Genomic DNA, 16,202 nt, shown 5'->3' with positions numbered 1-16,202 from the left:
TTTTATTTTTTTATTCCAATGCCTTCAAAAGAGGGTAGATCAAGAATTCCCTAGTGGTCCAGGGGTTAAGAATCTGCCTGCCAATGCAGGGGACACAGGTTCTGTTCTGGGAGGATTCCACATGCCTTGCGGCAACTAAGCTAGTGCTCTAGAGCCTATTAGAGGCGGTGCTCTAGAGCCTGCGAGACACAACTACTGAAGCCTGTGTGCCTAGATCCTGTGCTCTGCAGCAAGAGGAGCCACCATAACGAGAAGCCCCCGCACCGCAGTGAAGAGTAGCCCCTGCTCGCCACAACTAGAGAAAGCCCCACTCATAGCAATGAAGACTCAACACAGACAAAAATAAATGAGAGAGGGTAGATTCTTTCAAAAGAAACATATTTGACGTGTTAAAAGTGGTGTTTCCCAAAGAAGGCACACAAGATAATTTTAGGTGCTCCATGAACAGAAAATGCAATGGCACGAAAGGATATAAAAGTTATATGAAAATGAGCCACTTCTAACCAGTCTTTCTGATGTGTTTTGTTTTCCCTGGTCAGTGGTGAAAGGAAAGTTTTCTCAAATTTATTATAAATATTTCAGTATAGAAGAAAACGGAGAGATCATGTAACTGACACCAACATCCTCACTTCCCAGCTTCGTCAAGTCTATTTTACAGTATTCCCTGCAGATGGTTTTCTAAGGTGCACACATCGCAGATGGCATTTGAAGTCACCTCCTGCCCAGAGACAACTTCACTACTAAATTTGGGACTCCTCCTCCTCTACATCCCTTCCCTTGTCTTCCTTTTTAGATCGCAGGTGTCATGGATTGCGTTAATCCCACACCCTCAGTTTATAGTTCATTATCCCCCCGCAAGACATCTCTTGATTTAAATTTAATGTATTCTGGCCTTCACCAGTGGCTCAGATGGTAAAGAACCCATCTGCTCTGCAGGAGATGGGGGTTCCATCCCTGGGTCAGGAAGATCCCTTGGAGGAGGAAAGGTCAACCCTCTCCAGTATTCTTGCCTGGAGAATCCCATGGACAGAGGAGCCTGGTGGGCTACAGCCCATGGGTTCAAAAAGAGTTGGACATGACTTACTGACTAAACCACCACTACCACTTCAGCTGAAACAAGAACAGGCTACATGAATGGATCACACATGTAACTGACCAATAACAAATATTCAACAAATTTTTATGTATTCCCTCAGTCTCCATATCCCAGTCTCTTTTGGTGCCCCACCTGCTACTGACAAACATTCTAATATGTTCATATAGTATTTGTTGTTGTTGTTGAGGGAGTTCTTGTAAAATGAGCACCACTGTGTCCAGCGCACGTCTGTTCTAATTTATCTCCCCATGATCGTGTTAATAGCTTATCCTAGTCTTATTTTTCTTGCTGAGCACTAGTGTTATTAAGGGCCATCACTGTTACTCTGGGCTCATTGAGTCCGTGGCTTCTGATGGTTGCTTGGGACACCTCTGGTGCATCCCTCACAGCTCACTGTCTCCTCCCCAGAGAGGACAGTCAGGCTACTTCCAACTCCACCACCTCCACCATTCCCAGTGTAAATAATGTGGCAACGAGCACCCTCATGTGTGGCCCTGTAGACAGATGCTTGTGTCTCTTTCTTAGGGAGCAGAATTTCTGGGTCCTGGGTATGTATGCGGCAGTTTGCTTTCCACAATGGCTGTCCCCTTTAACACTCCACCCAACAGTTCATGAGGGTTCTTGTATCCTTCCCTCACCATCCACGCTTGACATTACTCAGCTTTCTAGTTTTTGACAAGAGTAATTTGCTATAAAGTGATACATGCCGTTATTTCCATTCTCACTCCATTTTATGACTGAGGATTTTGAGCATGTTTTCAAATGTTTGTTAGTGTTTGGGGTTTCTACTCCTATGCATGCTTTCACATTTTTAATATATATGCGTGTATTCATCAATGATGTATAGAATAGCTTTATTTTTACTGGAGTATAGTTACTTAACAATGTGTTAGTTTCTGCTGTGGAGCAAAGTGAATCAGCTATAGGTATACATATATCCCCTCCGTTTTGGATTTCCTTCCCATTTAGGTCACCACAGAGCTCTGAGTAGAGTTCTCTGAGCTATACAGTGGTTTCTCATTAGTGATTTTATACCCAGTAGTGTATATGAGTGAGTGAAGTTGCTCAGTTGTGTCCAACTCTTTGCAACCCCATGGACTATATAGCCTACCAGGCTCCTTCATCCATGGAATTTTCCAGACAAGAGTACTGGAGTGGGTTGCCATTTCCTTCTCCAAGTAGTGTATATAAGTGTATATAAGCAATCCCAATCTGCCAATTCACCCCAATCCCCTTCCCCACGTTGGTGTCCATGCATTTGTTCTCTCTGTCTGTATATAGAACAGTTTTAGATTTGGGGGCAAACTTTAAATAAATTGTGTCTTGTGCTACAGGCAATTGATTTTTTTTATACCTCAGCATTACGCTTTTGAGATTTATACATCACCTAATATGTTGGTGATGGACAGGGAGGCCTGGCGTGCTGTGATTCATGGGGTCGCAAAGAGTTGGACACAACTGAGCGACTGAACTGAACTATGTGGCTCTACTTCATCCATTCTTTTGCAAGAATATGTCATAGGTTAAAATTTCCTTTCCAAATGATCAAAGAGGATATAGGAAAACGCCATCAATGGCAGAACAGAGGTACACAGACTTAGCAACATTCTGAAACCTGAAGTTTGGGTGCTAAGGTGATAAAGAGAGGCTGAAATCTCAGGTGCTTCTTTGGGTCAGCTGAGCAAGGGAAGACCTGAAATTCACGGGTAGGGGTGCGAGAGATGGGCATTACGCCCAAGACAGTGAAGCTTCAGAGCTGAATGGGGCCAGCGTGAAGGGTGGCTTGATGGGGAGAGAGGAAGGGAAGCAGGGATAGAGAGAGGAGTCAGGGAAGACTAGGACGTGCTGTGAGGTGGTGAAGCAAGGAGGAAAGCAGGAGAGCAGGGTGGTCAAAAGGCCTTTTTCTTTTTTTTTTTAATATGTATTTACTTGGCTGTGCAAGGTCTTAGTTGCAGCATGTAGGATCTTTAGTTACAGCATGCAAACTCTTCATTGCAGCATGTGGGATCTAGTTCCTTGACCAGGGATTGAACCCAGGCCCCTTGCATTGGGAGCTCGGAGTCTTAGCCACTGGACTAAGGGAAGACCTTTTTCTTTCTCAGACTTATCAAGCACCAAGTATGTGATCAGGCCTGAACTAAGCATTAAGGATCTGATGCACATACTGAATTTTCTCCCAGTTCTGTGGGAGGCAAGGCTGGGAACACAGCGGTGATCACGATGGCTCTGTCCCTGCCCTCACAAGCTCACGGAAGAAGGGGCTGGCGGCAGGTGGGGGTGGAGGGAGTTGTGTGGACAGACAGTCACCAGAGAGTGATAGCTCAGCACGGTCAAGGGGATGCCAGAGTGACCAAGGGAGGACGCATGGGGAAAACAAAGGGAATGTGTGAACCCAAAGGAAGTGTCCAACCTAGCCGAGGGTGCAGAGGAAGGCTTCCTGGAGGAAGGGACATTGGAGGAGGAGATGGGCTGGCAGGTAAAAGGCAGAAAAGAACATTCCTGACAGAGGGAGCATGATCTATATATACAATGGAATATCCTTCAGCCTTAGAAAGGCAGGAAATCCTGCAATACACAACACGGATGAACCTAGAGGACCCGGTGCTGCATGAAATAAACCAGTCACAGAACAACAAATAGTGTATAATTCCACTTATCACAGGTAATGAAGGGACTTCCCTGGTGGCCTAACAGCTAAGACTCCATGCTCCCAGTGCAGGGGCCCTGGGTTTGATCCCTGGTCAAGGAAGTAGATCCCACATGCTATGACTAAGACCTGACACCGCCAAATAAATAAAAATATTTTTTTAAAAAAGAGGAAAATAGACTCATTAAAGCAGAGAGTAGAATGGTGATTGCCAGGGGATGGGGAATGATGAGGAAAATGGGGAAATTACTAATCAACGGATATAAAGTTTCAGTTATACAAGATGAATAAATTCTAAAGGTCTGCTGTCCAACACTGTGCTTTCAAGTTAACAGTACTGTGCTGTGCAAGGCTGTCGTGGTGGAACTGTTCTCCATAGTACCATCCCACAGGTCACCTGCCAGATCTTTCCAGAGGAGACAAATAGTGGCCCCCACTAACAGGGCAATAAGATGAAGACAGAATATACATATTCCTTGCCCTTGTGCAAATTACGTTTTAGTGGTGGGGAGATGATTATCAAGGGCTAGAATGTAGGGAATATTAGTGGTAAGTGCTTAAGAAATGAAAGGGGTGAGGGCTGCAAAGTGTGTGTTTTGTTTTTTCGGCCCTTCTTGCGGGATCCCAATTCTCTTGGCAGTCAGTGTGGAGTCCTAACCACTGGACTGCCAGGGAATTCTCTGCGTGGAGGTGAACTGGTAGGTCGAGTGGTCAGGGAAGAGCTCACTTCATGGTACCTGGGAAGAGCTGAATGCAGGAGGGAGCAAGCCGAGTGGCTAGCTCGTGGGAAAGCACTGCAGACAGAGCAAGGGGCGGGTGCACAGACCTTGCGGTTGGAGCCAGCCTAGTGCGTTGACCTCGTTACCTCACAGTTCTGTCACAATCAAGAGCAGTGCAGTAGGAACTGCTAGAGCACATGCGCAGTGGGAGAGCAAAGAGGAAATGCAGAGCTGTGTCTATCCTTATCAAACCAACTATAGACAGAACCCGTATTTATGTTTCTAGATGCTTCTCTGGGCAATCTCTGAAACTGCTCATGGTGGCAGCCTCTGGGCAGAACTGGGTGAGTGGGGTCAAGGGAAGTCCTACATCTTGGTTTTTCACTGGACTGTATTCATTTGAAATTTCACCATGTTTACATTCTTTCCTATTCCCAACACATGCCACAAGCTTCTAGTTTCTCTGTGCGCACTACGCCCATTGGTTTACAGCCGCCCCTCCTCATGGGTGGCCGTTTCAGGAGCACTCTCACAGGGCCATTGTTCCTCAGTATGAGAATCATCTCTCTGCTCTTTTGAACATAAGTTTGTAAAACAACCATTTATTGTCACCCTGCTTATTTAACTTATACGCAGAGTACATCAAGCAAAATGCTGGGCTGGATGAAGCACAAGCTGGAATCAAGACTGCCGGGAGAAGTATCAATAACCTCAGACATGCAGATGACACCACACTTATGGCAGAAAGTGAAGAACTAAACAGCCTCTTGATAAAAGAGGAGACTGAAAAAGCTGGCTTAAAACTCAACATTCAAAAAACTAAGATCATGGCAGTTGGTCCCATCACTTCATGGCAAATAGATGGGGAAAACAATGGAAACAGAGACAGACTTGGGCTCCAAAATCACTGCTGATGGTGACTGCAGCCATGAAATTAAACGTTTCCTCTCTGGAAGAAAAGCTATGACCAACCTAGACAGCATATTAAAAAGCAGAGACATTACTTGGCTGCTGCTACTGCTAAGTCGCTTCAGTCGTGTCCGACTCTGTGCGACCCCATAGACAGCAGCCCACCAGGCTCCCCCGTCCCTGGGATTCTCCAGGCAAGAACACTGGAGTGGGTTGCCATTGCCTTCTCCAGTGCATGAAAGTGAAAAGTGAAAGGTAAGTCGCTCAGTCATGTCCGACTCTTATCGACCCCATGGACTACAGCCCATCAGGCTCCTCCATCCATGGGATTTTCCAGGCAAGAGTACTGGAGTGGGGTGCCATTGCCTTCTCCATTACTTGGCTGACAAAGGTCCATCTAGTCAAAGCTATGGTTTTTCCAGTAGTCATGTATGGATGTGAGAGTTGGGACTATAAAGAAAGCTGAGTGTCGAAGAACTGATGCTTTTGAACTAGTACTGGAGAAGACTCGTGAGTCCCTTGGACTGCAAAGAGATCCAACCAGTCCATCCTAAAGGAAATCAGTCCTGAATTGGAAGTCCTGAATTGGAAGGACTGATGCTAAAGCTGAAACTCCAATACTTTAGCCACCTGACGTGAAGAACTGACTCATTGGAGAAGACCCTGATGCTGGGAAAGATTGAAGACAGGAGGAAAAGGGGACGACAGAGGATGAGATGGTTGGATGGCATCACCAATTCGATGAACATGAGTTTGAGCAAGCTCTGGAAGTTGGTGATGGACAGGGAAGCCTGGCGTGCTGCAGTCCATGGAGTTACAAAGAGCCGGACACAACTGAGTGACTGAACTGACTGACTTGAGAAAACACCAATCTGACCACAACATGGTACGCTAGCTGTCACGCCGTCTGAGGAATTCCCTATTGACAAGTTTGCAGCGGATGATATTTTGTACTGTTGTGTGACAATTCCTTTGGGGATGTCAAGAAAGGACAATTCTTAACTTGGTCTACTTACATGACTTCCAACCGTCACTATGATCAACACAATACAGGAGGCCTAGAAAACTGGGAGAAATTAACACATTGCACGTTAGACTGCTTATTAGACAATATTAACTTCTTAGTTTTTAGATGTAATTATGATTGTTTAAAATAAATCTGTACCATATTTCTAGATAAAATATGATCTCCAGTATATGCTTTAAAATTATCTAGATAGGGAATTCCCTGATGGTCCAGGGTTAGGACTTGGTACTTGTATTGCCAAGGGTCTAGGTTCAATCCCTGGTTGGGGAACTAAGATCCCACAACCTGGTGGCGTGGGAATAACTAAATAAAATAACCTAGTAAAGAGAAGCAGCTGAGATGAAACTAATTGGTCATTTGTTGATCACTGTTGAGCTAAGTGATAGTTTTTATTATACTATTTTCGTGTGATTCAAAATATAAGTTTTAAAAATTGTACAGATAACAAAGCAGAATGTATGGATAAATTTTAGCACATACAGTAACTTGAAGTTATTTTGTATAATCATTTACTCTATTGTCTGGTAAAGAGGTGGTCAAAATTTATTCAAAGAAAAACAAATAAAAAACAAAAAACCCCACCCTGAATTCAGTCTCCTTTACTGATCATGGTACTAATTCCGCCCCAGCTTCTGGCCCCATCGTCCAGCTCTTTTACACATACACAGCCTTACACGTTTCCAACGAGCATTTATTATTAGTTATACCATGAGTCAGGATCCCAGGGTGGGGATCACCATGTACCCCGGTCCCCCTTCACCACCCTGGGGAGAAGGACGGAGGACAGAAGAGGTGGGATGGAGCCAGTTCAGATCTTCCCAGGAAACGTGCCTTCTGCCCGGCGATCGTCCCAAGTTGACACCTGTAGATAGACAGCCAGTGTTATTCCCTTCCTCCACAGGGAAACTAGATGGGCGGACTTCTTTGCCTTCCTTAGTCTGCCCACCTGTTCAGTCAACAAGGAACCCCAGTACCTGCTATATGCCAATACTGGCAGCTGTTCCAGGAGCCAGGGGACCAATACTGACCCAGAAGGACAAAAATCAATGCCTTGAATGAGCTGACGCACTGAGGGGAGAGGAGGTGGAAGGTGGGTGGAGAGGAATATCAGGTAGACTCAAAGCAGAGCTGTCCATGGGGAGATGTGTGTACAGAGCTTCAGGAGTGTGACTGTGTGTGCCCTGCTTCAGGAACCCCAAAGTCAACACTCAATGATGTTTGACAGAACAGAGGGAAGAAGGAATACTGGGCAGCTGTGGGGCAGGGGATGGGGGAAAGAGGCTATCTATACTTCAGCAGGAATGCATCTCCAAGATATACAATCAAGTGCAAAAAGATCCAAACTGGATATACAGCATGATCCCACTATTGCTCATGTATGTGTGCACACCTATGAAACCTAACAGAAAGGCCCACAGCAAACTGTTAACACTACCTAGAACTAATGCTCTGCAACGTGTGAACCCTCCTACAGGCAATCAGAAGCACATTTTTATACACACATGCACACTCACATGCGATACAGTAGAGGCAATGGATAAGTGCATGGACAAGGAAGACAGTCTGAACCCTCACTCCATCACTTCCCAGCTGTGATCTCCTCAGGCAAATCACTGAACCTTTCAGGGCTCCAATTTCCAATTCTGTAAAATGATGATCCTGATAAAAGGACCTATCTGTTTTTAACATGTTTGCCCTTTTATGACATAAAATACAACATTTAAGTGCCTTCAGTAAGTGCCTGTTTTATTTACACACACATACACCATGCATCACAAATACTCTGTACTTAAACTGTCATGCTACTTGCTTTTTTCATGAGTCTTAGAGCTCTTTCTGTATTCTGTCATGAAGATCAAGATGAATATCCATTTATTTAACGTGTTTCCGAATGTTCCCCATTACAAACCACTCTGCAGTGGATGTCTTCGTACACGTTTTTACAGGATGTGTAGAGGTGAAAAGGCCATATCTGCAGTATGATTTTTTTCATTTTGAAAGATCCTGCCTCAGGACGGACCTTAAATGTGACTGGACCAGTCTACAGAACCACCAACACTGAGCACTATCTACCCCTGCCCACTTTCTTTTATATTGAAGGACCAGGCTGATCTGATCTTTTGGCAAAATAGTCTTTGCTCAATAATCTCATTTCATAGAAAGGAGATGCAAAATATTTCCTGTAGTGGAACTGTACACCGCAGTATCATTTAAAATAGTGAAAAAAGACTGAGTCCAGTTAAAGGGGAAGGAACTATTTTTTAACTATGAAAGACAATGGCTACCCAGTAATCGAGCAGGTTGTACTGACATGAAAATAAAACAAAGTAAAAAAGCCAAAGATAAGACAGTATCTAAAGTATGATCCATAACTATATTTTAAAAGCATATAAACACACACCCACACCTATACAAACATTAGCACACAGAAAAGGAAGTGGAAGATTTATACCAAATTTCGAAGGGAAGTTAACTTTGGATTCAGAAAGGGGATGACTTAGGAGATTCCCACTTTCTGCACTATAAAAACTTGTTTTGAAGCTTTCCAAAAAGCCACTGAATTTTTCATGGAGAAACTACAGATGTTTTAACACTGGAAAATAAAAGGCAGTTAGTTCCCTGGTGGCCTTGTGGTTAGGATTCAGGGCTTTCACTGCTGTGGGGGCCGGGGTTCAATCCCTGACGGGGGAACTAAGATCTTGAAAGCCTCAAGATGTGGCAAAAGAGAAAAAGGGAAAAGCTGATAAGCAAAAATGTTTTAAATGCTCATACAGAAAAAGTGCTGGACTCTCACCCCCATTCTTCTCCAAATACACATTTTGGGGTTAGAGACTAATTTTTAAAAACACACAGGAAACACTTGGAAGATGTTACATTATGATGAGCCAGATCATGAGGATGAAGAACAATTTTTTCCCCTTCCTCTATTTCTTAAGTTTTTATGAAGTGGTTTCATTCTTATAAAAAACAAAAACAAACAGCATTAACAAAACAGTTATTTTTGTGTCACCAATTTCTAGAACAAAGAAGTCACGGCTGCTGGGTATAAAGAGTGTGTTAAAAAAAAATGTGTTCATATCCAGCCCTAAGAAGGGCTAAGAAGGCAGATACAGTGAGTGCTTGAAGGGATGGACCACATAATCTGATGATCCCCAGGTAACGGTAGGCCCTGGTGCCAGGGACTGGGGTATGGGGCAGCACTGAGTCCAGAAGCACACTTCCTAGCACCTGGGCCAGTGTGCACCCATCCAATGCAGGCCCAGAGGCTGGAGGGTGGATGGTACCCAAGATCATGTAGGGACAAGGAGAAATCCTCAAAGGGCAGTGGGTATGCACAGGCACTTAAAAGTGTGTGGCTGGAGAGGTGTGAGGTACCAAAGAGGTTGAGGAAAAGTGAATTAAGGCAGTCTGTTCTCAACAAACAGGCCCCAGAGATGCACATCAAGGATGTTTAAAATACTGAAAAATGGGAATATAATCAAAGGGGACCAGTTGAATAAAACCATCTGTATATTAAGAACTTCCTTGGCAGTCAAGTGGTTAAGACTCTGTGCTTCTACTACAGGGGGTGAGGGTTCGATCCCTGGTTGGGAAACTAAGATTCCACATGCCATACAGAATGGCCAAAAAATTTTAAAAAAGGAAAGAAACAAACAAAAATGAGGTAGATCTATACGCAATGTCTTAAAAAAAAAAAAAAGGCTCAAGACATGTTGATAAGTCAAAGCACGACATAGGACAGACTATACAGTATGATCCATACTTACACAGAAGTTCCATAGGCTTATGAATGATAAATGTATACAGAGAAAAAGGAATCTGCTAATAATTGTTACCTAAGGGGAGAGGGCGGAGAAGGCAATGGCACCCTACTCCAGTACTCTTGCCCAGAAAGTCCCATGGACGGAGGAGCCTGGTGGGCTACAGTCCATGGGGTCACTAGGAGTCGGACACGACTGAGTGACTTCACTTTCACTTTTCACTTTCATGCACTGGAGAAGGAAATGGCAACCCACTCCAGTGCTATTGCCTGGAGAGTCCCAGGGATGGGGAGCCTGGTGGGCTGCCGTCTACGGGGTCGCACAGAGTCGGACACGACTGAAGCGACTTAGCAGCAGCAGCAGCAAGGGGAGAGGGGGACTGAGGAACGCAAGTAGATCTAATTTTTATTTTACTGTATTGCTCATATTTGTTTTGTTTTTAAAAATGAGCACTGTTAGTTTTGTAATAATATCATATTCTGATTTTAAGACACATTTTTTCATTTTAACATCTCTGAAATTAGCATGCTTGTCACATTCATTTCCAGCATCAAAATAAAAAAAGATTTAAACATCTCTAAGTGTTTCCTGTAGTCAATGGGGTCTTCAACTTGATGAAATAAAGTAATATTTTACTAAAAAAAAAAAAGAGGGTATGGCAGAGTATCAAATAGTAACAACAGGTCTGGTTGGATCAGGCCTAGAAGACTGCCTCACTGCATTCCTAGTTTTAGAGATGCACACAGAAGTAGGCAGGGGTGAAATGACAGATCTGGGGTTTGCTTCAGAATACTCCAGCCAAGGAAACAAACAAAAAGGACAGATGGGACTTCCCTAGTGGTCCCGTGGTTGAGAATCTGCCTTCCAGTGCAGGGGACTCAGGTTTGATCTTTGGTTGGACAACTAAGACTGTGCCCTCTAACCAGAGAAGTCCCCTCGCATGTCACAACAAAGAGCCCGTGTGCTGCAACACAGACCCAGGGCAGCCAAAGAAAACAGGGTGGGGGTGGGGATAGATGGAGGAGACATGGAGAAATCTTGAACTAACTACTCAGTTTGGGTGATGGGTATATTTGGGGTCACTTAATTATTCACGAGAAATACTGGGCTGGAAGAAGTACAAGCTGGAATCAAGACTGCCGGGAGAAATATCAATAACCTCAGATATGCAGATGACATCAACCTTATGGCAGAAAGTGAAGAGGAACTAAAAAGCCTCTTGATGAAAGTGAAAGAGGAGAGTGAAAAAGTTGGCTTAAAGCTCAACATTCAGAAAACAAAGATCATGGCATCTGGTCCCACCACTTCATGGGAAATGGATGGGGAAACAGTGGAAACAGTGTCAGACTTTATTTTTCTGGGCTCCAAAATCACTGCAGATGGTGACTGCAGCCATGAAATTAAAAGACGCTTACTCCTTGGAAGGAAAGTTATGACCAACCTAGATAGCATATTAAAAAGCAGAGATATTACTCTGCCAACAAAGGTCCATCTAGTCAAGGCTGTGGTTTTTTTCAGTGGTCATGTGTGGATGTGAGAGTTGGACTGTGAAGAAAGCTGAGCACAGAAGAATTGATGCTTTTGAACTGTGGTGTTGGAGAAGACTCTTGAGAGTCCCTTGGACAGCAAGGAGATCCAACCAGTCCATCCTAAAGGAGATCAGTCATGGTTGTTCATTGCAAGAACTGATGCTGAGGCTGAAACTCCAGTACTTTTCTGGCCACCTCACGAGAAGAGCTGACTCACTGGAAAAGACCCTGATGCTGGGAGGGATTGGTGGCAGGAGGAGAAGAGGATGACAGAGGATTAGATGGCTAGATGGCATCACCGACTTGATGCACATGAGTTTGCGTGAACTCTGGGAGTTAATGATGGACAGGGAGGCCTGGCATGCTGCAATTCATGGGGTCGCAAATGTCGGACACAACTGAGCAACTGAACTGACTGAATTATTCTACTTTTATACACACTTGGAAATGTTCATATAAAGAAAGAACAAGACTCCAAAAGCAGATGAGCTCCACAGGGACAGGGCATGTACTCGTAGAGCACCTGGGTGAGATGGATCTGGCTGCCTTGGCTGAGAGCCTGGCTGGTTGAGAGTCCTGGTGAAAAGGAGGAAAGGCGGGCAATTCTAGAAAGAAGCAAAGGTGCATCCATGGCCGGTGTGAAGCCTTGTCCTCCCTCTGCCCCTCACAGAGAAGCTCCCACCAAGTCACCATACGCCCTTTGGCAAAAACCCCACCCCACCCTGGCATCCCAAGGGCCCCAGGAGGCACCTACCCAGGATATGGGGCAGAGGGACTTGTACACACGCCGGTACCATTCACACACGGAGACGTCACCTCCTTTAGCGGTCATTGCCTTCTCACAGCGGTGGAAGTCTATGAAGAAAAGGGATCGGGGTCAGCCCACACCAAGGGCTGGAACACATTTCTGATCCAAACTCAGAGATACTTTTTACTTCACAACCAGTTACACGAATCCCCCCCACTCCCAAGTTTCACAAAGAAAGTATATCCTTACAAGGGTAGTACTGAAAAGGGCTAGACACACCACACTAAGCTTATTTTGCAATCCATAAAGAACTACTGTCTGGGACTTCCCTGGTGTTAAGAATCCGCCTTCCATTCATTACAGGGGATCTGGGTTCATGGCCTGGAGGAGGAACTAAGATCCCACAGGGCAAGGAAGCCTGGCCCGTGCATCACAAAGGAGACCCAGAGTAGCCAAGAAAAAAAGAAAAAAGAACTACTGTTCAACTTGGAACTTCCAGGTCAGGAACAACAGGGAAACCTGAGAGGTGTGTGTGGGGATTATGGAAGTCCAGAACCAGGACAAGGGAAGGGGAAGATGGTCTTGATGCTAAGATGCTGGCATCCAGGAGAGGAGAAAGGAGGGGGAGAATCTAGTTTTTAATAGGAGGAGATTAATTCAAAGATTATTCCAAGTATTACACTCCTGGGCACACTCCCTAAGACAGAAAGCATTCACAAAGACATCAAATTACATCAATTATAGCAGCATCATTCATATGAGCCCTAAACTGGAAACCACACCACTGTTCATGAATGAAATGTTGGAAAACTGTACAAAATAAAAATGAGCAAAATATATGCCACAGCATGGAAGACTATTCATAACTACTGAATGAAGAAATCCAAGCATAAAACAACACACAGTATTTATAAAGTTCACAAAGAAGCAAACCTGAAAGTGGTGATAAAACCAAAACATGACTGCCCTAAGTCTGTGCGATTACAACTCTAGTGGGGAGAGCAGAGTGTTGCTTTCAAGAGACGGCATGCAGCAGACAGGGGAGCTCAGAGGACTGACAGTATCCAGTTTTCTATCCAGATTATAATCACATGGAGGATTCAATTTAGAGTTATTCATTTAGCTGTACATTATGGTTTATGTACTTCCTATAAGTATGTTATATTCCATACAGACAGACAGACATACATATACATATCTTGTTGGGGGGGGGTGGGCGGAAATCACTATGGGATCCAAAGTTTGTGATCCTAGGTCAGATCTTGAACACAGGTGGTGATGGGGGCATGGGCCCCGTGAAGTAGGATGTTCAGAATAAAAGAGAAGAGGCTATGAGGAGGCAAGAGGTAAGTGATATGAGGTGTGGGATCAGGGCAAGGTCAACACTGCCCCCCTCCGCCCCAAGTCCTGCTCACCCAGGTAGTTCTGCCAGCAGTTCCTGGTCTGGTTCTGGTTGGGGAAGCGGCTGTCAAAAGGAGCAGTCTGGTAGTTCTTGATTTTGGCCTGGATGTCTTCTGCCATAGTGCTGACTCCTGGAGGGAAAGAGAGTGGATTCTGGAGAGGTCCTGAGGGCCTAGACACGGGGCTGTCAGCCCACCCAGGCCCAGTGGAGGCCTGACAGAGAAGAATGGGCTGGGTGTGAATGAGCCAATACCCCCTCCCTTTCAACATACAGACAGAGGTGAAGGGCTGGGCAAGAACACATCAGGTATGGAAGTCACAGCAAGCTGTGTGGGGGTAGACAACTCCTTGGTTAAAAAAAACAGGCCAAAATAACACTAGTTGATATTCACTGAGTGCTTACTATAGGCAAGGAAGCTTTACTCCTAAAGCTATTCCAAAAGACAGGAACTATTATCACTGCTTCACAGACAAGAGACAGGGTGTTTAAGCAACTTCCCAAGGTCATACAGCACACATGGGATGGAGGTGCACTCCATCACTAACATAACCTACAATGCAAAAGTTCTTAATCTCTATTGGTGCCATGAAGTCCTCAGGAATCTAATGAACCCTTTCTCCGAATACGTTTCAGTGCATTTAAAAATGGCACAGGATCACAAAGAAAACCAATTACATGTAGCTGAGGATTTATGAACTACCACAGTTTCAAATAATCATGCCTGAAAAGGGTTATGCTGTGAAACCTGCAAACATAATGGATATATGATATGATAACCTGTGATTTTCACTGCTGATGATGCCAAATACTACCGCTATTGCCTCCATTCCCAAGCCAAGGAAATGCTACATTATCAATGAGAAACTGGCAAAAATACAGATGTAAATTTACGTCTATTCACTAGCATCCCTTGAGTTCCATCCATTCTGTGGACCTAGGGTTAAAAACCTGTCCCATAATCTTTTATGAGGTGACACACGGTTTTCATTAGGGAATCTGACACCGCCTCTATTCCAGATTATTCGAGGAGTCGTGGTATTACATAGAAGTTAAGTAGACCAGTAATAAATTCAAGCGACCAAGGGTAGTGGTGAGGATTTGGGGCACCGGAGTAGCGTCTTTCCGGGAGCAGAGGATGTGGAACACTAGACGCGGTGACATAGACACGGTCCGAAGAGTTGTTTTGAAAGCCATCTCCATCTGATTTCGGGATTAAGGGTGGACTGGGGATGACGCTGCAGCCCCTCGAACGTGCAAGGGGCGGGGGGTGGGGGTGGGGAGTCACCAGGAAGCCAGGCTGCAGCCCAGCCAAGCTTCGGGGGTCAGGGGCCGGGGAGAGAAATGCCTGCGGCCTGGTGATTAAGAGCAATGCAGTCCTAATGATTTCAAATCCTGATCGCTAGCTAAACTGCGTAGTATCTAAGCCTCAGTTGCCTCCTAGCTAAAAGAGATAATCACAGGCCTTATCTCATAGAGTTGGAGGGAAGCTTAAACGAATCAACATAAATCGCTTTGAAAGTTCTAGGCATCCGAGAAGAACCAAATAATCGTCAGTTACGACTAATAATTGAAACGACCCCAGGGTTCCGGGAGGTCGGCCACCGCCGGATGGAAACGTCATTTCATTTTCCAGTAGGGATCCTCAGTCCTCCAAGATGGGGTTCCAGGTTCCCGAGCCCTCAACACTCACCTAAAGATGCCCCTGAAGTCGCTGGAAGCTCAATGTGACCCTCAGCAAAGACGCCAGTACCGGACCGGAAGCGGAAAAAAGATCGGCCGGAAGCGGGACGGAGCCGCGCACAGAGGAGTCTTCCGCACGGCCACAGCGCCGTCCCTGGAGCCGTTCGGGCCACGCCCATATTTGCGAATTCCAACCTCCTATTGGGCCGAATGCCTGTTCATCCTCTCATTCTCGGCCCAATCGTAAGCTTGCGTGGCACTTGGTAGGTATCTTTCCGAGCTGTTCCAAGCTGTGGACTCTGTTCCAAGGTATTGACGCGACCTGGTCAGCTCTCTGTCTTTGCTAGGAGAAAGGGGTTCTGGGTCCTGGAATTGGCTGGAGAGTGGTCCTGCGGAAAATATTCCAGCAGAAATGCTCCTATTCGTGTAAGAATTACTTATTGAATATTTACCCAGTGCTGGGTACTTCTATTGAGCGTTGAGGAAGCATAGTTGAACTAATCTCTGTGATTATTATGGGGCCAATTGTTAGTTTGAAAGTGGCTCAGTCATGTCCGACTCTTTGCGACTCCATGGAATTCTCTAGGCCAGAATACTGGAGTGGATAGCCTTTCCCTTCTCCAGGGGATCTTCCCAACCCAGGGATCGAACCGGGTCTCCTGCGTTGCAGGTGGATTCTTTACC

General features: G+C 45.2%; 1 protein-coding gene and 1 non-coding gene across 2 annotated transcripts; one reads left to right on the top strand and one right to left on the bottom strand.

Annotated features, from left to right (window-relative positions):
- Positions 1-6,596: 6,596 nt before the first annotated feature.
- Positions 6,597-6,668, top strand: TRNAT-UGU (transfer RNA threonine (anticodon UGU)). The gene has a single exon. It is a non-coding gene; the product is annotated as a tRNA-Thr (tRNA).
- Positions 6,669-7,068: 400 nt separating this feature from the next.
- COX6B1 (cytochrome c oxidase subunit 6B1) lies at positions 7,069-15,685 on the bottom strand. Its single transcript, XM_070772150.1, has 4 exons — positions 15,529-15,685; positions 13,852-13,968; positions 12,443-12,543; positions 7,069-7,260 (listed from the first exon to the last, which is right to left on the bottom strand). Exons 2-4 carry the CDS (start codon positions 13,955-13,957, stop codon positions 7,207-7,209), a joined length of 261 nt encoding a protein of 86 aa, XP_070628251.1. The 5' UTR covers positions 13,958-13,968; positions 15,529-15,685; the 3' UTR covers positions 7,069-7,206.
- Positions 15,686-16,202: the final 517 nt, after the last annotated feature.

This window comes from Bos indicus, chromosome 18, assembly GCF_029378745.1.
Source record: "Bos indicus isolate NIAB-ARS_2022 breed Sahiwal x Tharparkar chromosome 18, NIAB-ARS_B.indTharparkar_mat_pri_1.0, whole genome shotgun sequence".
Taxonomy (NCBI): Eukaryota; Metazoa; Chordata; class Mammalia; order Artiodactyla; family Bovidae; genus Bos; species Bos indicus.
The sequence above is the reverse complement of the archived record's forward strand: the minus strand, read 5'-3'. Positions and strand labels throughout refer to the sequence as shown.

Coding starts and splice junctions, on each gene's coding strand:
- COX6B1 (XM_070772150.1), bottom strand. CDS start 13,957: ATGGCAGAAGACATCCAGGCCAAAATCAAGAACTACCAGACTGCTCCT. Junction 12,544..13,851: donor CTGCTGGCAGAACTACCTGG/GTGAGCAGGACT, acceptor TTTTCTTCATAG/ACTTCCACCGCTGTGAGAAG. Junction 7,261..12,442: donor CCCTCTGCCCCATATCCTGG/GTAGGTGCCTCC, acceptor GTCTATCTACAG/GTGTCAACTTGGGACGATCG.